The sequence below is a fragment of the Rana temporaria genome, chromosome 9, assembly GCF_905171775.1.
Source record: "Rana temporaria chromosome 9, aRanTem1.1, whole genome shotgun sequence".
NCBI lineage: Eukaryota > Metazoa > Chordata > Amphibia > Anura > Ranidae > Rana > Rana temporaria.
The window spans coordinates 14,105,281-14,127,846 of record NC_053497.1 but is presented as its reverse complement, the minus strand read 5'-3'; the positions used below and the strand labels follow the sequence as shown (position 1 = coordinate 14,127,846).

The 22,566-nt window shown below is 46.4% G+C and overlaps 2 protein-coding genes across 3 annotated transcripts in view; one reads left to right on the top strand and one right to left on the bottom strand.

Moving 5' to 3' along the window:
• Positions 1 to 1,718: 1,718 nt before the first annotated feature.
• Positions 1,719 to 22,516, bottom strand: LOC120913116 (serine/threonine-protein kinase Nek1-like). Of its 2 annotated transcripts, none has more exons than XM_040322832.1 (4): positions 22,375 to 22,516; positions 8,568 to 9,710; positions 6,086 to 6,286; positions 1,719 to 2,130 (listed from the first exon to the last, which is right to left on the bottom strand). In XM_040322832.1, the coding sequence occupies exons 2-4, from the start codon at positions 9,688 to 9,690 to the stop codon at positions 1,961 to 1,963; spliced, it is 1,494 nt and encodes a 497-aa protein (XP_040178766.1). In that variant the 5' UTR covers positions 9,691 to 9,710; positions 22,375 to 22,516; the 3' UTR covers positions 1,719 to 1,960. The 2 variants fall into 2 exon arrangements, with proteins under 2 accessions (XP_040178766.1, XP_040178765.1); XM_040322831.1 differs by having other exon boundaries at positions 22,397 to 22,516.
• The window catches only part of LOC120914512 (nascent polypeptide-associated complex subunit alpha, muscle-specific form-like), a 32,581-nt gene continuing 22,587 nt past the window's right edge, over positions 12,573 to 22,566 (top strand). Inside the window, exon 1 of the mRNA XM_040325188.1 lies at positions 12,573 to 12,873. Coding sequence (XP_040181122.1) covers positions 12,573 to 12,873 — 301 coding nt within the window. The remainder of the gene's footprint in view (positions 12,874 to 22,566) is intronic.

The window sequence follows — 22,566 nt, the reverse complement described above, 5'->3', positions numbered from 1 at the left end:
GATTAATGGATGTTTACATGACTCTCCGCAGCACTTCTTTCAGGAGTGAAGACTGGTGATCAACTGCTGCACACCACCAGCCAGTCTAGTTGTTGGACTTTTCAGGACGATATGAGGACACCAACAATGGACAACTAATGGCAAGTGTCCACATCTCCAGACAGCAATATTGGCACCCAGAAAAAGACTTAACCCATTAAGTTGCTGAAGAAATAATGGGAATTGGAGTGCCATTTGACCACAAACATAGGTAATTAAAAGGGGTACTTAGACTCTTCAGGACAATGGATTACCAATGGGAAGTGTCCACATCGCCAGACAACAATATTGGCACGCAAAAAAAGATCCTCCCCCTCTCTATTGCTGAAGAAAGAAAACACAGGTCTTGGTGTGCCATGTGACCACATATTTAGGTAATTATAAAGGATATTAAGACTCTTTAGGACAATATGAAGACACCACCAATGAACAACCAATGGGAAGTGTCCACATCTCCAGACTGCAATACTGGCACCCAAAGAAAGACCCTCCCTCACTCAATTGCGGAAGGGAAAAAAACACGAGACTTGGAGTGCCTTTTGACCAAAAATTTTGGTAATTAAAAGGGATTATAAGGCTCTTTTGTAAAATATGAAGACACCACCAATAGACAACCAATGGGAAGTGTCCACATCTCCAGACAGCAATAGTGGCACCCAAAGAAAGACCATCCCCTTCTCAATTGCAGAAGAAAAAAAAAAACACGGGACATGGAGTGCCATGTAACCAAAAATTTAGGTAATTAGAAGGGGTATTAAGACTCTTAAGGACAATATGAAGACACCACCAACGGACAACCAATGGGAAGTGTCCACATCTGCAGACAGCAATATTGGCACCCAAAGAAAGACTCGCCCCTTTATGTTGCTGAATGAAAAAATAGCGGGCCTTGGAATGTCATGTGACCACAAACATAGGTAATATAAAGTGGTATTTAGACTCTTCAGGACAATTTGAAGACACCCTCAATAGATTACCAATGGGAAGTGTCCACATCTCCTGACAACAATTTTGTCACGCAAAAAAAAAAGACCTTTCCCCTCTCTGTTGCCGAAGAAATAAAACATAGGACTTGGCATTCCACGTGATCACAAATTTCAGTAATTAGAAGGGGCGTTTAGACTTTAAGACAATAGGAAGATACCACCAATGGACAACTAATGGGAAGTGTCCACATCTCCAGACAGCAATATCCGAACCTAAAAAAAAAAACCTTCCCTTTCTCCATTGCTGAGGAAAAAAAAATACAAGACTTGGAGTGCCATGTGACCACTAACTTAGGTAATTAAAGGGATATTAAGACTCTTTAGGACAATGTGAAGACCCCACCAATGGACAACCAATGGCCTTGGAGTGCTATGTGACCACAAATGTAAGAAATTAGAAGGGATTATAAGACTCTGTATGGAAAATATGAAGACATCAACAATGGACGACCAATGATAAGCGTTCACATCTCCAGACATCACCCAAAGAAAGACCCACCATAGCTCCTTTGATAAAGAAGGAAAACATGGAACTTGGTGTGTCATGTGACCTTTAGTTATTTTTTTATGGAATTGAGGAATTAGCTAGAGGGGGTTGGTAGGGTAAACTTTATTTGGGCGCTTTAAGCTTGTTTACCTGAATGAAGAAGCATAGCTTCAATGCATTCCCACAATAAACACAAGTAGAAATGAGAAGATCTAAAAACTGAACTTTTTAGTATTTAACTTTGTGCTCTGTACCAACTGGTTAGAAACAGCACATTATGTAACAGTAGAGTTCATTGATGCGGTACAAATACATATTCACAAATACATTCAAGAGAAAAGTTCCTTCACGTTTTACAAACAGAACCAATAACCTAAAGTATGATAATAATCGGCACTTGGTGTGGCGCTTTTCAACATTTCGACTATGGAAAATGTCCAATGGGCAATCACTCCAATGTGGGACTGGAAGCATCCGGATCCATGTTGAAGACAAGGTAGCATGTCTCAAGTCTGTCTGGACCCATCTTGTGTTCAAACTGGGGCTGAAGATCTTCTGGTGTCAGTCCTTTTAGGAAATGACTGGAGAGCTCATTGTACAAGGTTGGACCAACGTTATCTAGGGAAAGCACAGATAATCATGTTATAACAATGAATTTGCAGGGTTTTATATGTGGCTTAATAGGATTCTGTGGGAGGCTATTAGATCTCAAAACATCAACAGATCCTTCAAGAGACACTGTCACTTTACCCATTTAGGACTATGATAGTGCTTACTGGCAGCTTTTCTCAGCAAAGTATGCTCACCCCATCCATGCTCTTTTGCTACCTTCCAGCTCTGTCACCCAGGATCCCAATTTGTGGCCCTAGGAGCTCCAGAAGATAGTAGTCTGTGTCTTGGTGATTACTCACTTTTATGTTTTTTTTTATCATAGTAAAAAAAATGGACGGCTGTTGGAAGCACAAATGTACAATTATTGAATTGTAAAGGGGCTGTCACAGCCATCATTTCTAGCAATTTAATGTAATGTGTCCCTAGTATATTACTGTCTCCCGAAGCATGTCCCCAGTCTCCAACAAACTTCTATAACATGTCTTTCTTCTCCAACAAACACCAATAGCATGACCCTATCCCCCTCCCCCCCACCAAACTCCCATAGCATGTCCCCAGTCTCCGCCAACTCCTATAACATGTCCCCAATCTCCAACATTTCCTATAACATGTCCTCAGTCTCCATCAACTCCTATAACATGTCCCCAGTCTCTACCAACTCCTAGAACATGGCCACAGTCTCCAACAACTTCTTTAACATGTCCCCAGTCTCCAACAATTCCTCTAGCATGTCCCCAGTCTCCATCAACTCCTATAACATGTCCCCAGTCTCCAACAACTCCTATAGCATGTTCCCAGTCTCCATCAACTCCTATAACATGCGCCCAGTCTCCATCAACTTCTATAACATGTCCCCAGTCTCTACCAACTCCTAGAACATGTCAACAGTCTCCAACAACTCCTATAGCATGTCCCCAGTCTCCAACAACTCCTATAGCATGTCCCCAGTCTCCAACAACTCCTATAGCATGTCCCCAGTCTCCATCAACTCCTATAGCATGTTCCCAGTCTCCATCAACTCCTATAACATGTGCCCAGTCTCTACCAACTCCTAGAACATGTCAATAGTCTCCAACACCTTCTATAGCATGTCCCCAATCTCCAACATTTCCTATAACATGTCCTCAGTCTCCATCAACTCCTATAACATGTCCCCAGTCTCTACCAACTCCTATAACATGGCCACAGTCTCCAACAACTTCTTTAACATGTCCCCAGTCTCCAACAATTCCTCTAGCATGTCCCCAGTCTCCATCAACTCCTATAACATGTCCACAGTCTCCAACAACTCCTATAGCATGTCCCCAGTCTCCAACAACTCCTATCATGTCCCCAGTCTCCATCAACTCCTATAACATGCCCCCAGTCTCTACCAACTCCTAGAACATGTCAACAGTCTCCAACAACTCCTATAGCATGTCCCCAGTCTCCAACAACTCCTATAGCATGTCCCCAGTCTCCAACAACTCCTATAGCATGTTCCCAGTCTCTATCAACTCTTATAGAATGTCCCCAGTCTCCATCAACTCCTATAGCATGTTCCCAGTCTCCATCAACTCCTATAACATGCGCCCAGTCTCCATCAACTCCTATAACATGTCCCCAGTCTCTACCAACTCCTAGAACATGTCAACAGTCTCCAACAACTCCTATAGCATGTCCCCAGTCTCCAACAACTCCTATAGCATGTCCCCAGTCTCCAACAACTCCTATAGCATGTCCCCAGTCTCCATCAACTCCTATAGCATGTCCCCAGTCTCCATCAACTCCTATAGCATGTTCCCAGTCTCCATCAACTCCTATAACATGTGCCCAGTCTCTACCAACTCCTAGAACATGTCAATAGTCTCCAACACCTTCTATAGCATGTCCCCAGTCTCCAACAACTCCTATAGCATGTCCCCAGTCTCCAACAACTCCTAGAGCATGTCCCCAGTCTCCAACAACTCCTATAACACGTATTTCTTCTTCACCAAATGCCAATAGCGTGTCCCTATTGTCCCTCAAACTACCATAACATGTCCTTAGTCCCCAACAACTCCTATAACATGTCCCCAGTCTCTACCAACTCCTATAGCATGTCTCCAGTCTCCAACAACTCCTGAAGCATGTTCCCAGTATCCATCAGCTTCAATAACATGTCCCCAGTCTCCAACAACTCCTATAGCATATCCCCAGTCTCCAACAACTCCTGTAGAATGTCCCTAGTCTCCAACAACTTCTATAGCATGTCCCCAGTCTCCAACAACTTCTATAGCATGTCCCCAGTCTCCAACAATTTCTATAGCATGTCCCCAGTCTCCAACAACTCCTATAGTACGTCCCCAAGTCTACAACAACTCCAATATCATGTCCCCTGTCTACAGCAACTCCCATAGCATGTACACAATCCCCTGTTGTAGTGATCTACTGTTGCATGTCTGCAGTCTCTGACAACTTTCTGTAGCAATACATACTCTAAATATTATGTGCGACCCTTCAATATCAGGAACTGCACTTGAGACCCCATATATCAAGTAAATAGATCGCCCTTTCTCTAACGGACCACGAGAACTCTATGTGACAGTTTGCTAGCCTGAGTGACCAATCACCAAGCGTGGGAACTGTAATAAGGGGAGGAGCAATGGCATCAATCACCCTTGTAGTCTCATTGGCTCAGACCAGGTAATCCAGGGAGAAGTAGGCAGAATCGTGGTGAAGTTCCAAGAGAAGAAGCCAGCTCAGGAAAAGCTGTTTCGGAAAAAGGAGGTTTGGACAGACTTATCTTTGATAGGCTGTACTGAATGTGTCAGGGAAGACAATGTGTATTTTATTTCAGCCTATAAAAGGAAGTTTAAATGTTATGGTTCAAAGGTAGGTTGGGTTTGTTGGCACGCTGTTTGGACAGTGGCGGTGCGTCCATAGTGGGCGCCGGAGCGCCGCCCCCTCTCGCACCGCCACTGATTACAATACATAGATTCATGCATTGCGGCCGACTATTCAGATGGCGGGCCGGATGGTGAGCGCCGGCCATCTGAATAACGGCAGCTGGTTGGCTGTGTGGAAGTGCCTATCAGAGCCAGCGGCTCTGATAGGCTTTCCGAGTACAGCCCTCAGGCTGTATTCGGCTTCCAGATACTTATCTAAAGGACGTATGGGGGGTGCGTTCCTTGGATAAGACTGACAGGCATCTCAGCCAATCAGGTTCACTAGTTCTGGTTACCGGTAACCTGATTGGCTGAAGCGTCATCGAGGGCGGGAGAAGACATCGAGGGACGTGGAAGGAGGATGGCTGACCCCCAGAAAGGTAAGTGCCGGGCGGGGGGGGGGAGGCATTTTACAGGGCACAGCGGCGACAATTGGCACAGTGACAGTGGCGACAATGGGCACAGCGGCGACAATGGGCACAGTGGCATCAATTGGCACAGTGTCGAAATTTGGCACAGTGACAGTGGCATCAATTGGCACAGTGGCGACAATTAAAGGGCACAGTGGCGACAATTGGCACAGTGGCGACAATTGATGGGCACAGTGGCTGCGTTTGATGGCATGGCACAGTGGCTGCGTTTGATGGCATGGCACAGTGGCTGCATTTGATGGCATGGCACAGTGGCGACAATTGATGGGCACAGTGGCTGCATTTGATGGCATGGCACAGTGGCTATGTTTGATGGCATGGCACAGTGGTGACAATTGATGGCACAGTGGCTGCGTTTGATGGCATAGCACAGTGACTGCGTTTGATGGCATGGCACAGTGGTGACAATTGATGGCCCAGTGGCTGCATTTGATGGGCCCAGTGGCTGCATTTTATGGGCCCAGTGGCTGCATTTGATGGGCACAGTGAGGCTGCAATTGTTTTTTTTTGTTTGTTTTTTCGTTTGCGCCCCTCCAAAATTTTTGACCACCAGCCGCCACTGTGGTTGGATATAGCTTTCGAGACACATACTGTACCTATATCTAGTAATAACTAGTCACATACCTATACACTGCTGGCAAAGTGTCTTTAGTGTTTCTGACAAAGTATGGACGCCCTCATCTTCTTGATCATCATGGAAGCTGTCATTATCAGCAGACACATCCATTACTGAGCGAGCATGGTTCACCATCATTTCCAGAGTGTTTCCTTCAGCCTCTTCAAAATCATCAGGGTATTCATCAGGCCCTTCATCACCAGCAATACCTTAAAATAAAAAAAATCTATGTAACTGATGAACAAAGAAAAAAAGAGTTAAAGTGTATCTCTAGGCAAAAACACTTTAGTTTTGGATGGAGTAGTGAAGGGTAGACTTTCTGTTGAGTTTTAATGCTGTCTTTGTCCCCATCTACCCCGCTATCTGTACTGTGACCATTATCCATGAGAATGTGTCAATTGTCAACGAGGGGAATTACAGAACTAGAGGTAACAGGAAAATGTCCAATGGAAACACATGTTTTGGGATAACTGTCTAAAGCCCTGAACACACGATCGGTTTGACCGATGGACTGTTTTCAGGCCCCATCGGTTTGTTTTCCATCGGTGAAAAAAAATAGAACATGTTTTAAATTTTTCCTATGGGTAAAAAAACGATAGAAAAAAACGATCGTCTGTGTGAAAGTCCATCGGTCAAAAATCCACGCATGCTCAGAATCAAGTCGACGCATGCTCGGAAGCATTAAACTTAATTTTTTTCAGCACGTCGTAGTGTTTGACGTCACCGAGTTTTGGCACGGTCGGATTTTTGACCGATGGTGTGTAGGCACGACTGACGAAAGTCAGCTTCATCGGATATCCGACGAAAAAATCCATCGGATTAGATTCCCTCAGATATCCGATCGTGTGTACAGGGCTTAAGAGGGAAATTCCTCTTGCTTTGGGAAATTTCCTCCACATGGTTCAGGCAGGGTCTTCTGTTTTCTTCTCTGTAGATTGGGAGGGTTGTCTTTGGGTGTCCATGTCATTGCCTGCATGACGTGTGTGGGACACACTAATGCCTCGTACACATGAGCGGAATTTACAGAAGCAAAAGTCTGATGTGAGCTTTTCATCGGAAATTCCGACCGTGTGTAGGCTCCATCAGACTTTTGCTGTCGGAATTTCCACCAGCAAAAGTTTGAGAGCAGGTTCCCACTTTTTCCGACGGTAAAAATTCCTAATCGGAAAATCCATTAGTCTGTATGCAATTATGATGGGGAAAAAAAACAATGCTCGGAAACAATTCGATGCATGCTCGGAAGCATTTGAACTTAATTTTCTCGCCTCGTTGTAGTGTTGTACGTCACTGCGTTCGTAACGCTCGAAAGTTCAGAGAACTTTTGTGTGACTGTGTGTATCTTAAAGAACCCAACATACAGGGATAAGGGAAACAATTATAGAAACTGACACACGTACTGTCAGGAAAGGGTTCACCCATTGGTGGCGCTGTCGGTTCTATGGATCGTAATATCGGTGTCCACCAGCAGGTGTCTTCTAACAGCCAGGACCTGCAGTAAAGGGTTTCACCTGCTGGTGGCACTGTTGGATCCATGGGCCGTAGTACCGGTGTCCACCAGCGGGTGTTTTCTGGCAGTGTTGAGCCAACATTATCTCCTGCGGTCAGGCATCACCTGAGCCTGATTGCAGAAGATATGTATAAATACCCAGCAACTCACACTCTCTAGTTGCCTTGGTATCTTTTCCTTGCGCCTTGACCTGAATCTGTTATCTCGTATCCTGACCTTGTCTCTGTACCTGATACCTGAACCCTGTGCCCTGTACCCGAACCTGTTTTTTCCCCACAAATAGAGCTTTCTTTTGGTGGTATTTGATCATCTCGGCGGTTTTTATTTTTTGCGCTATAAACAAAAAAAGCCCGAAAATTTTGAAAAATAAAAAGTTTTTCTTTGATTCTGTTACAAAACGTAGTAAATAAATAATTTTTCTCCCTAACTGATGGGCACTGATGATGAGGTGATTTGCTGATGATATGCAGCACTGATGGGCACTGATTTTTTTTTTTTTTAAAAACACAATATTTTTTTTACTTTTTGTTATAATAATATCCCAATAAAAAAAAAAAAAAAACATATTTTTTTCTCAGTTAAGGCCGATATTCGTATTCTTCTACATATTTTTGGTAAAAAAAAAACGCGGGCACCTGGCGGACATCACGGCCGCCAGGCACCCGCATCGGCACCACGTGACACGCCGGGCACAGTTTTTCCCCACTGCGTGCCCTCGGCGGCGCGCTCGGGGAATGTAAATAGCAGGACGTCCAGGGACGTCCACCCGGCAATTGAGAGCCACGCTGTGGACGTCTTTTGTCTACAGCGCGGGTCTCAAGTGGTTAAATAAACTTAATTATTCACTTACATGCGTTTTGGTTCTCTCTGTACAGTCCACAAAGTCTAGTCATACTTGGTAAACCTACACAGGTTGAACTAGATGGACTATTGTCTTTATTCAACCTTACCTACTATGTAACTATGTAACCTTGGAAGCTTACCAAGCTCCTCTGGAATCTCCTCATTCTGACAAGTTTCCACATCCAGGTCTTCCTCAACAGAGGCCAAACTGTCTTTGTCAAAGTCCTCAGAGTAGTCAGATCCATCGGCGGTACCCGATAATTCCTCAGAATCCCACAATTCACAAGAACCAACCAATAGTCTGTGAGAGCTTGGTGGAGCAGATTTCGATCGATAGTCTTCTTTAGAAACATCATGGTAGGCCATGGATGTCTTGCTCCGAATTTCCGATGAACCAAAGTCTTCTTTGTCTTTCTTCTCCAAAGTTTGCTTATATAAATAAAACTCATGTTTCTGTATGAATTGTTTTAAATGTTCCTGAACAAAGGGAAAACATAGAATGCTATTTGCACTAGGTCTAGTTTCAGGGCATTTGTCCAGAATGGTTTTAACCAACAGATGTAATTCGGTGGAGTAGAAGTCTGCCAGGGGGGCATAATTCTCTCTCACAATTTTGAAAAACAGACTTAATAAGTTCGTTGCATCAAAAGCTGGTTTCAAGTTACACATTTCATAAAGTAAACATCCAAGAGCCCAAATATCTGACTTGGAACTATACGGCACGTCTTGGCACATCTCTGGACTGAGATAATAGGGCGTTCCCACGCACGTGCTTGCCATATCCATAGTGTTAGACATAATCTTGGAGATACCGAAATCCCCAAGCCGAATTGTGCCCTTTTTGGTGAGGAAGACGTTTGAAGCTTTGATATCTCTGTGAAGAATTTTCAAGGAATGGATATATTGAATGGCCATCGTCAACTGAATAAACAAGTCCATGATGGTGTCTTCTGGAATGAGGACACCGTTCCTTTGCTTGATGTGGTCATCTAGCGTCCCTCCGTCACAATAATCTTCGACGATAAATACAAATTCATCCTCCGGGTCACAGAAGTATTCATGACACACAACAACATTTGGGTGGATAAGTTTGCCCATGATAACTGCTTCGCGAAGGATAGACTCTTTAGTTCTGGTACGCTTAGATGCGTCTACTTTAATTTTTTTCACAGCATATGTTTTTTTGGTCTCTGTATTCCTCATAAGAAAAACCTCAGCTGTTGCGCCTCGGCCGATTTTTAATATCTTCTCATACTTCTCCATGTTGTGTTATGTATCTACATCTATAACAAAAATGTGTCATGGTTAGCATATTGTAAATACTTAGCTAAACTACCCTACATAGCCAGACATTTGTGTATACCTGTCCATCACACCTACCTACAGTATATGGACAAAAGCATGAGGAAACCCCTCCACATGATTGAGTTCAAGTGTAGCCAGTGAAGGGTACTGGTAATTCTGCAGCATACAAAGACATTAACGACTTCAGCCCTAGACCATTTGGCTGGCCAAAGACCAGAGCACTTTTTGCGATTCGGCACTGCGTCGCTTTAACTGACAATTGCGCAGTCGTGCGATGTGGCTCCCGAACAAAATTGACGTCCTTTTTCCCCCAGAAATAGACCTTTCTTTTGGTGGTATTTGATCACCTCTGTGGTTTTTATTTTTTTTCGCTATATTAAAAAAAAATAGCGACAATTTCGAAAAAAAAAGCGCAATATTTTTTTACTTTTTGCTATAATAAATATCCCCCAAAAATACATAAAAAAAATATATTTTTTTCCTCAGTTTAGGCCGATACTTATTCTTCTACATATTTTTGGTAAAAAAAAAAAACGCAATAAGCGTTTATTGATTGGTTTGCACAAAAGTTAGAGCGTCTATAGGTAAAGTTGACATGGGGAACATCCCTCATGGGGGATCAGGAAGGAATTTTTTCTGCTGTAGCAAATTGGATCATGCTTTGCTGGGGTTTTTTGCCTTCCTCTGGATCAACTGTGGGTATAGAATTGGGTGTATGGGATTGTATGATATTATTATTATTTTATTTATTATAGATGGACTTGATGGAGTCTTTTTTACTAGTAATGGTGGCGATCTGCGTGACTGCGACATTATGGTGGACACATCGGACACTTTTGGCGCTATTTTGGAACCATTCACATTTACACAGCGATCAGTGCTATAAAAGTGACGACGTAAAAAAATGCGCCGGCTGCACATACGTTTTGAGAATCGGCGTATCTAGCTCATTACCATATTCGACGCGTAAATCGACGGAAACGACACCTAGCGGCCAGCATAAATATGCAACTTAGATACGACGGCGTAAGAGACTTACGCCGGTCGGATCTAAGACAAATCTATGCGTAACTGATTCTAAGAATCAGGCGCATAGTTACGACGCCTCAAACTCCGAGTTACGACGGCGTATCTGGAGATACGCCGGCGTAACTCCTACGAGAATCTGGCCCACAGTTTACAAGTTTAAAAAAGGTTTTTTTTTGCTAGAAAATTACTTAGAACCGCCAAACATTATATATATATATATATATATATATATATATATATATATATATAAATATATATATATATATATATATATATATATATCTATATATATATATATATTTTTTTATAACACCCTAGAGAATAAAATGGTGGTCAATGCAATACTTTCTGTCACACCGTATTTGCGCAGCGGTCTTACAAGCACACTTATTTTGAAAAAAATTCACTTTTTTTAATTAAAAAATAAGACAACAGTAAAGTTAGCCCAATTTTTTTTTAAATTGTGAAAGATAATGTTACGCCGAGTTAAATGATACCCAACATGTCACGCTTCAACATTGCACCCGCTCGTGGAATGGCAACAAACTTTTACCCTTAAAAATCTCCATAAGCGACGTTTAAAAAATTCTACAGGTTGCATGTTTTGAGTTAGAGGGGGTCTAGGGCTAGAATTATTGCTCTCGCTCTAACGATTGCGGCGATACCTCACTTGTGTGGTTTGACTACCGTTTTCTTATGCGGGCTCTACTCACGTATGCGTTCGCTTCTGCGCGCGAGCTCGTCGAGACGGGGCGCTTTAAAAAAAAAAAAATGTTTTCTTTTCTTATTTATTTTACTTGATTTTATTTATTTATACACACATTTGTTTAAAAAAAATGGGTCACTTTTATTCCTATTACAAGGAATGTAAACATCCCTTGTAATAGAAAAGCATGACAGGTCCTCTTAAAGCGGGAGTTCACCCATTTATTTATTTATTGATCTTTTCCCCTTAGATTAATGCTCGTTTTGTCTAGGGGAATCGGCTAGTTGTTTTAAAATATGAGCCGTACTTACCGTTTTCGAGATGCATCTTCTCCGTCGCTTCCGGGTATGGGTCTTCGGGAGCCGGCGTTCCTTCTTGATTGACAGTCTTCCAAGAGGCTTCCGACGGTCGCATCTATCGCGTCACTCGTAGCCGAAAGAAGCCGAACGTCGGTGCGGCTCTATACTGCGCCTGCACACCGACGTTCGGCTTCTTTTGGAAAATCGTGACGCGATGGATGCGACCGTCGGAAGCCTCTCGGAAGACTGTCAATCAAAATAGGAACGCCCAGTCCCGCAGCCCATACCCGGAAGCGACGAAGAAGATGCATCTCGTAAACGGTAAGTACGGCCCATATTCTAAAACATCTAGCCGATTCCCCTAGACAAAACGAGCATCCATCTAAGGGGAAAAAGTCGTATATACGGGTGAATCTCCGCTTTAAATATGAGATCTGGGGGTCAAAAAGACCTCACATCTCATATTTACACTAAAATGCAATAATAAAAAAAAAATTGTCATTTGAAAAAATTACAACAAAAAAAATGTGCCTTTAAGATGCATGGGCGGAAGTGACGTTTTGAAGTTGCTTCCGCCCTGCTATGCTATAGAGACGGGTGGGGTCCATCTTGCCCTCACTCGTATCCACACCAAGCAGCGTGAAGGACCCGATCGCCTCCACCGCTGTCGACGGCTCCAGTAAGCAATGGAGGGAGCGGGAGTGCGGCGGGAGGGGTGCCCCTCTCCCACTGCCGATAACAGTGATCTTGCGGCGAATCTGCCACAGAGACCACCGTTATCGTTTAAAGGACCGGCCACGGAAAAGATGGATATCGCGGATGTGGCAGCAGTTGCTGCAGTTACTGAGATATTCATCTTTAAAATGATGACGTATATATACGTGAGCCGGACCTTACTCCACCTTGGTCAGGTGGAAAGCCAAGGTCATACACCAGAGAGATCCTGCTCTTCTGTCTGTGACCTTGGCTCTCCATCTGACCACGCTTGCTCTTGTCCACACCCGGTACCTGACCCCGGCTTTGAACTGGCTTTTCTGCTCTGCCTGAGTCCTGCTTCTTTCCATGGTTTCCAACTGTCTGCAGACACTATCCTGGTGTCTCATCTGAGTACCTGGAAATCCCGTCTTTTATGTCTGTTACAGCGTGATGAATGTGCTTACTCCATTACGAACGCTAGTTTTACCAGAATGAGCACTCCCGTCTCATAACTTGCTTCTGAGCATGCGCGGGTTTTTAACGTCGTTTTAGCCCACACACGACCATTTTTTACAACCCGAAAAACGACATCGTTTAAAAAATGCATCATGTTCTAAAAAAAAAATTGGGCGTTTTTCAGAACTCGGAAAAATGATGTGAAGCCCACACACGATCATTTTTAATGACATTTTTTTAAAACAACGTTTTTTTCATGCCGAAAAATGATTGTGTGTACGCGGTATAATACTCAGCTCCTCTGTGCGGTTGCTTTTGCACAGAGCAGCCCTGATCTTCTCGGGTCCCTCTTCATTGCTCCTGGCCCCTTTCTCCTGTGTCCATTCAGACACGGAGCCACAACCCGGCCCCACCGAAATGAAATATGCCATGCCGCCATCACTGGAATACATGTAGACAGGAAGTGGCTGCAAAGAGGCTGCAGGAGATCTGCAGCGCTGAGATGCAACAAAGGATGAAAAGTAGATGAAACAAAGTATATTGTGCGTATGATACACGGTGCTTTAGCACACTAAATACCATTCAGTTAGGGATTACACCTACTTTGAGACTAATCTCTTAACGATCACCCAACAATCTCCCACAGTAGCACAAAAGAGCGATTTTGACATTTTTGTTTTCAGCCTCCGAAGTGGAAAATCATCTGCGTTGCCCGAAGCTTATTGTTCAGTAAACCAAGAGACGCTGGTAAAAATGTCTCTTACCCCTGGACATAAAGGAGTTAAGCCTTGTATAGCCCCAGGAGGGAGGTTAGACCTGCGTCATATGAAAACAATAAGTGTCCCCAGGAGAGCAAAGCTGCTGTGTATGTAAAGAACATGGAGGACACGGGTGACACCATCCGGAGGACATGGGTGACACCATCCGGAGGACATGGGTGACACCATCCGGAGGACATAAGTGACACCATCTGGAGGACACAAGTGACACCATCTGGAGGACACAAGTGACACCATCTGGAGGACATAGGTGACACCATCTGAAGGACACAGGTGACACCATCTGAAGGACGTGGGTGACACCATCCGGAGGACACGGGTGACACCATCCGAAGGACACGGTTGACACCATCCGGAGGACATAGGTGACACCATCTGGAGGACATGGGTGACACCATCCGGAGGACACGGGTGACACAATCTGGAGGACACGGGTGACACCATCCAGAGGACATAGGTGACACCATCTGGAGGACATGGGTGACACCATCCAGAGGACACGGGTGACACCATCTGGAGGACATGGGTGACACCGTCTATATAAGGAGGATTGGTAGTGGGGCGCATTCATGTGGCGTGGGATTATTTTATGGAATGTTATGTCGGAAGCTTGTTAAATTCACAGCCACAAGTGAGAGGAACCAACCACAAGCTTTCCCAGGAGAAACGTACAATAAAATGCAATGTGACGTCACCACGCGGATGATTCAAGATGCGTCTTGCAGTTTTAATTACCACCTATGGGGGGTGGTGAAGTAATAAATGTCACGATGACGCAATTGGGAATGTTGTATCAGAAGCTCCCTTCTCATTGCATTCACAGACACAAGTGAGAGGAACCACCCAGTGAGCTTTTTCAGGAGGAACATACATTAAAATGCAATGTGACGTCACCACGCAGATGATTAAAGATGCGTCTTTCAGTTTTAAATAGCACCTATTGTGGCTGGTGACGTGATAAATGTCATAGTGACGTATTGTTCAGTAAACCAAGAGATGCTGGTGAAAATGTGGTCCGTTCTCCAAGGTTTCTCTTACCCCCGGACATGAAGGAGTTAAGCCTTGTATAGCCCCAGGAGGGAGGTTAGACCTGCGTCATATAGAATAATAGGTGTCCCCAGGAGAGCAAAGCTGCTGTGTATGTACAGTACATGGAGGACATGGGTGACACCATCAGGAGGACACGGGGTGACACCATCTGGAGGACACGGGTGACACCATCTGGAGGACACGGGTGACACCATCCGGAGGACACGGGTGACACCATCAGGAGGACACGGGTGACACCATCTAGAGGACACGGGTGACACCATCAGGAGGACACGGGTGACACCATCTAGAGGACACGGGTGACACCATCTAGAGGACACGGGTGACACTATCTAGAGGACACGGGTGACACTATCTAGAGGACACGGGTGACACTATCTGGAGGACACGGGTGACACCATCCGGAGGACACGGGTGACACCATCAGGAGGACACGGGTGACACCATCAGGAGGACACGGGGTGACACCATCTGGAGGACACGGGTGACACCATCCGGAGGACACGGGTGACACCATCCGGAGGACACGGGTGACACCATCAGGAGGACACGGGTGACACTATCTAGAGGACATGGGTGACACTATCTGGAGGACATGGGTGACACTATCTGGAGGACATGGGTGACACCATCTGGAGGACATGGGTGACACCACTGGAGGACATGGGTGGCACCATCTGGAGGACATGGGTGACACCACTCGAGGACATGGGTGACACCATCTGGAGAAAATGGGTGACACCGTCTTTATAAAAAGGATTGGTGGTGGGACGGGTCCTCTAATGCTGCATTCATGCGGTGTGGGATTATTAAATGGAATGTTATGTCGGAAGCTTGTTAAATTCACAGCCACAAGTGGGAAGAACCAACCATGGAGCTTTCCCAGGAGGAACGCACATTAAATTACAAAGTGACGTCACCACGCGGATGATTCAAGATGCGTCTTGCCGTTTTAATGATCACCTATGGAGCCGGTGACGTGACAAAGTTTGCAATGACGTGGTTGGGAATGTTATGTCTGAAGCTTTTGCCTCGATGAATTCACAGCCACAAGTGGGAAGAACCAACCATGGAGCTTTCCAAGGAGGAACGCACATTAAAATGCAATGTGACGTCACCACGCGGATTGTTCAAGATGCATCTTGCAGTTATAATTACCACCTATTGGGGCCCCTGACATGATAAATGTCACAATGAAATGATTGAGAATTGTCGGAAGCTCAGTAAATTTACAGTCACAAGTGGGAAGAACCAACCACAAGCTTTTGCAGGAGGAACGTACATTAAAATGCAATGTGACGTCACCACGCAGATGACTCAAGATGCGTCTCGCAGTTTTTACCAGTGACTTTATAAATACAAGTTGTAAGGCTTCATTGGTACCATTATTTTAATGGGCTATACGCACACAAAAAAAATACTCAAGATAAGTCACTGACACTTTTGAGAAATCACGCCGAAATGCGTCGTGCTGCAACACCTTGCGTTTTGGCGCGCATGACAGTGCATGTGTTACCAGATGCATGGGAGGTTCCATTAAAAATTACACTTCTGCAAAAGAGCAGGGCATTTCTGTGCGTTGCGGGAAAGCAAAACGCAAATGCAAATCTGGCCTTAGACTCCATGCACACCATCGGAGCGCACGTGAGGTTTCATGCGTTTCCTTGCGTTGCATGTAGGGCAGCCTATTCATTTCAATGGGCAGCTCTATGGGCAAGAAGCTTGCATCCAGACATGATGGTTCTGGCCATAGCCGATAGTCCAGTTGCCTTAAAGGATTTGTAAAGGAAAACAATGTTTTGCCTAAAATTATAGGGCCAGATCCACGAAAGAATTACGCCGGTGTATCTATTGATACGCCGCGTAATTTCAAATTTTGCGCGTCGTATCTTTGTTTTGTATCTACAAAACAAGATACGACGGCATCTCGGATGGATCCGACAGGCGTACGTCTTCGTACGCCGTCGGATCTTAGGTGCAATTTTTCGGCGGCCGCTAGCTGGCGTTTCCGTCGAATTCCGTGTCGAGTATGCAAATTAGCTAGTTACGGCGATCCACATACGTCCGGCCGGCGCATTTTGTTACGTCGTTTGCGCTCGGTTTTTTTCCGGCGTATAGTTAAACCTGCTATTATGAGGCGTACTCAATGTTAAGTATGGCCGTCGTTCCCGCCTCGCATTTTGAATTTTTTACGTCGTTTGCGTAAGTCGTTCGCGAATAGGGATTTGCGTAGAATGACGTCACCGTCTTAAACATTGGCTTGTTCCGGTTTCATTTCGAGCATGCGCACTGGGATAACCCCACGGACGGCGAATGCGCAGTTAAAAAAAACGTTGTTTACATCGGGTCTCGACGTATTTATATAAAACACGCCCCCGTCACAGAGATTTGATTGCCGCGCCATTACGCCGCCAAAGATACACTACGCCGCCGTAACTTACGGCGCAAATTCTTTGAGGATTTGAAAAAAAAAAAGATAAGTTACGGCGGCGTAGTGTATCTTAGATACGCTACGCCCGGCGGATTAATGCGCCGATGTACGTGGATCTGCCCCAATGTCTGCAAGGTAGACAGACAGAATAGTGTAATGATACTGTTAAAAAAAGAGTAAACACCTATTAAATTTCTTCATCTATATCACCTCCGGCGTTCTAGTTTCTGTTCTCTCATTCACTTCCTGGTTTGCATCGCTCGTTCATGTAAGAACTACATTTCCCAGTATGAATTTGCTGCACGCCCAGTAATTCACACCTCCTTGAAGTCTCTAACACGTAGAGAGCGTCCTGCCGCACAGATGTAGTTCCCAGGAGAGGGCGAGCATGTTACTGACCACCGCAGTAAAGCCTCCCTTCACAGTGGTCAGTAACAATCAGACAAGCAGGAAGTGAACAGAACAGAGAAGAAATAGAGCAACTTCTGAGCAAAAACGAACAATGAGGAAGTGAAAAGAGGAATGTCTGCAGGTAAAGGATGCTTATTATGAAAACTTTTTTTTCCTTTACAAACCCTTTAACATAGAGTGCTGCTGCATCCAGAAGGGTCAGCTTGCGCCCGGACATGGCGGTTCTGGCTGTAGCAGTTGACATGTGACCATGGCACAGAGTGCTGCTGCGTTCAGGAGAGCAGCCATTGTACCAATCAATGACCAGCATAGCCGCTGTTTATGGGTAGCCCCTTATTCGAGTGGGTGAATACAATTAGGGACTCAGACCAGCCCTGGCACAGCTTGCACCCAGGGACGGCGGTCCTGCCCACAGCTAACCGTCTAGTTCACATGTGACCATAGCGCAGAGTGCGGCTGCGTTCAGAAGAGCAGCTATTGTACCAATCCATGGCCGGCGCAGCTGCTGTTTATTAGGGACTAGGGACTCTAACTAGCTCTGGCTTTTGTCCGCAGCTAACTGTCCAGCTCACATGTGACCATAGCGCAGATTGCTGCGTTCACAGGTGTCAGCAATTGTATAAATCAATGGCTGGCGCAGCCGCTTTTTATGGGTAGCCCCTCATTTGAGCGGTTGCATACAATTAGGGACTCTGACTAGCCTGGTGCAGCTTGCATCCGGGGACAGCGGTTCTACCTGCAGCTAATTCACATGTGACGATGGTGCAGAGTGCTGCTGCTTCCAGAGGCACCGGCCATTGTATAAATCAATGGCCGGCGCAGCCGCTGTTTATGGGTAGCCCCCTCATTTAAGCGGCTATATACAGTTTGGAACTCGGACTGGCCCTGGCGCAGCTTGCATCCAGGGATATCGGTTCTGCCCGCAGCTAACTGTCCAGTTGACATGTGACCATAGCGCAGAGTGCGGCAGCGTCTAGAGGCTCCAGTCATTGTACAAATCAATGACTGGTGTAGCCGCCAGTTATGGGTGACCCCTCATTTGAGTGGTTATATACAGGGACGGCGGTTCTGCCCGCAGCTAATTGTCCAGTTCACATGTGACCATAGCGCAGAGTGCTGATGCGTCCAGAAGTGCTACCCATTGTACAAATCAATGGCGGGTGCAGCCGCTATTTATGGGTAGCCCCTCATTTGAGTGGTTATATACCATTACGGACTTGGACCAGCCCTGTCGCAGCTTGCATCCAGAGACGGCGGTTCTACCCGCAGCTAATTGTCCCCGTTTACATGTGACCATAGACCAAAGTGCTGCTGCGTTCAGAGGAGCAGCCATTGTACAAATTAATAACTGGCGCAGCCGCTGCTTATGGGTAGCCCCTTATTTGAGCGTTTATATACCATTAGTGACTCTGTCCGACCCTGGTGCAGCTTGCACCCAGGGACGGCGGTTCTGTCTCTAACTGTCTAGTTCACATGTGACCAAAGCGCAGAGTACCGCGGCGTCCAGAGGCGTCAGCCATTGTACAAATCAATAACCGGCGCAGCCGCTGTTTATGGGTAGCCCCTTATTTGAGCGGTTATATACAATTAGGGACTCTGACCGGCCCTGGAATAGCTTGCACCCAGGGACAGGGGTTCTACCCGCAGCAAATTCACATGTAACCATAGTGCAGAGTGCTGCTGCGTCCACGGGGGATGCTGTGGAGTGCAGCCGCTGTTTATGGGTAACCCCCTCATTTGAGGGGGTTACATACAATTAGGGACTCTGACTGGCTCTGGCGCAGCTTGCACCCAGGGACAGAGGTTCTGCCCGCAGCTAACTGTCTAGCTCACATGTGTGACCATAGACTAAAGTGCTGATGCGTCCACAGGCGTCAGCCATTGTACAAATAAATAACTGGCACAGGCACGATTTATGGGTAACCCCTAAGGCTCCATTCACACCTAGGCGTTTTGTCGCCTGAAGCCCGACGCTACAATACGCCGGAGGGTCGAAATTGCATTGTTCTCTATGGAGACTGTTCACATCTCCTAACGCAGAGCGCCGTACGTCGATAGAACGCCGAACGCCGAATTTCAAACAAGTCCCGGACCCTTTTTGGACGAGCGTATCGGGCGGCTTCGGCGTTCTGCATAGCCGACAATACACTGTAAAAAAAACGCGGTTAAAAACAGCGCGTTTTGTCGCAGCAAATCGCGGAACAAAACGCCAATTTTTTGTTGCCGCAAATGGCGGTACTTACGTCGCAAATCGCCTACGCTAAGGTGTGAATGCAGCCTAATTTGAGCCGTTACATACAATTAGGGACTCGGACCAGCCCTGGCGCAGCTTGCATCTGGGGACGGCGGCTCTACCTGCAGCTAATTCATGTGACCATAGTGCAGAGTGCTGCTGCGTCCACAGGTGCCGCTGTGGAGTGCAGCTGCTGTTTATGGGTAGCCCGTCATTTGACCTGTTACATACAATTAGGGGGCCAGATCCACAAAGAAGTTACGTCGTCGTATCTATTGATTCGCCGCGTAACTTCTAGGATGCGCCGGCGTATCTTTTTTCTGTATCCAGAAAGCAAGATACGCCGGATTTTTGCTTAGATACGACTGACGTAAGTCTCTTACGCCGTCGTATCTTAGTTGCATATTTACGCCGGCCGCTAGGTGGCGCTTCCGTAGATTTAAGCGCTGAATATGCAAATTAGGTAGATACGCCGATTCACGAACGTACGTGCGCCCGGCGTATCTATATGCGTCGTTTGCGTAAGGCGTCGGACCGGCCTAAAGTTACCCCTGCTATAGTGAGGCGTACGCAATGTTAAGTATGGACGTCGGGACAGCGTCACATTTTCCGTTGTTTGCGTAAAACGTTCGCGAATAGGACTTTGCGTAAGTTACGTTCACGTCGTCTAGGCATTGAGCGGGCGTAATTTAATTTGAAAATTCAACGTGATACTGAGCATGCGCGCCGCATGCGTCGTTCGAAAAAAGCGTCATTTACGTGGGGGTCATGCTTAGTTTACATAAAACACGCCCCCTGTTCCTCATTTGATTCAGGCGCACATTTACGCTACGCCAGCCGTAACTTTAGACGCAAGTGCTTTGTGAATACAGCACTTGCCTCTCTAAGTTGCGGCGGTGTAGCGTAACTACGTTACGCTACGCCCGCTTATATTTACGCCTATCTACGTGAATCTGGGCCAGGGACTCTAACTCGATCTGCCGCAGCATTCACCCAGTGACAGCGGTTCTGTCCCTGCAGCTGACTGTCTAGTTCACATGTGACCATAGCGCAGAGTACTGCTGCGTCCAGAGGCGTCAGCCATTGTACAAGTCAATAACCGGCGCAGCCCCTATTCCTGGGTAGCCCCTCATTTGAGCAGTTATATACAATTAGGGACTATTAGCCAGATTCAGAAAGACTGGCTTAACTTTGTGCAGGCGTCGCGTATCGCATATACGCTACGCCGCCGTAAGTCAGAGAGGCAAGTGCTGTATTCACAAAGCACTTGCGTCCTAAGTTACGGCGGCGTAGCGTAAATGGGGCCGGCGTAAGCGCGCCTAATTCAAATTGTGAAGAGGTGGCGTGTTTTATGTACCGTATTTATCGGCGTATACTGTGCACTTTTCAGGGCAAAATCATGGGTGCGCGATATACGCCGATACCCGCTTTCCTGCGCCAAGTTTAAATACTGCACCGGCATATACCGAGCGCAGTACACTCGTGTATAGTCGTGCAGTCTCGGCTCCTCTTGCGCTGACGTCCTGGACGTACAGGACGTGAGCGCGAGTGTAGCCGAGACTGCCCGACTATACACGAGTGTACTGCGCTCGGTATATGCCGGCGCAGTATTCAAACTCGGCGCGGGAAACGAGCAGGGAGGAGGAAGCCGGACCCGACGAAGAGAACACCCGAAGCCGCAGACGGACGCCGGACCCGACGAGGCCGCCGATGGACGCCGCGCAAGACACCAAACTGTAAGTACAAAAATCTTTTTTTCCACAGGAATTTCGGGGCAACTTCAGGGGTGCGCGGTATATACGCGGGAGCGTGCTATACCCCAATAAATACGGTAAATAAACCATGACCCCACGTAAATGACGTTTTGTACATATCCCAGTGTGCATTGCTCCAAAGTACGCCGCAAGGACTTATTGGTTTCGACGTGAACGTAAATTACGTCCAGCCCCATTCACGGACGACTTACGCAAAATTTTCAAAATTCGACGCGGGACCGACGTCCCTACTTAACATTGGCTGGGCCAGCTTTTTGGTGGGATAACTTTACGCCTGAAAACGCCTTACGTAAACGGTGTATCTTTTACTGCGACGGGCAAGCGTACGTTCGTGAATAGGCGTATCTCGCTGATTTACGCATTCTAGGCATAAATCGGCGTACACACCCCTAGCGGCCGGCGTAAATAGACAGCTAAGATACGACGGCGCCGGCGGTCGTATCTTAGCTAGATTTAAGTGTATCTCAATTTGAGAATACACTTAAATTTACGACGGCGCAGATTCAGAGTTACGACGTAACTACCTGAATCTGGCTATCTGACTGGCCCTTGCGCAGCTTGCACCCAGGGACAGCGGTTCTGCCCGCGGCTAACTGTCCAGTTGACATGTGACCATAGCGCAGGGTGCTCTGGGGGAAATTCCCTTGCAAAGTGCAACTTCCCTCGCTAGTAAACAGTCTATTTATCCTTTAATAAATCCCCTCCCCCCTCCTCTGTGTCTCTGTAGTTATATAAGTACGCAGGCAGAGGGGCGCCGCCCACATCGCCCCACATTACCCTCCACCAGGCTCCGGGGTACCTGCGACAGTCGCCCGTCCGTCTCTCCGTCCTCCTCCGACTCCCGAGAGCTGATCTCCGGCTGGTGTTGGCCTCCGGGCTGTTTTTTTCCCGTCTCCCTGGAAACGGCCAGACTGACAGGAAGATCAGGGAAGGCCCCGCCCACATCACAAGGAAGGAGGGGGGGGGCAG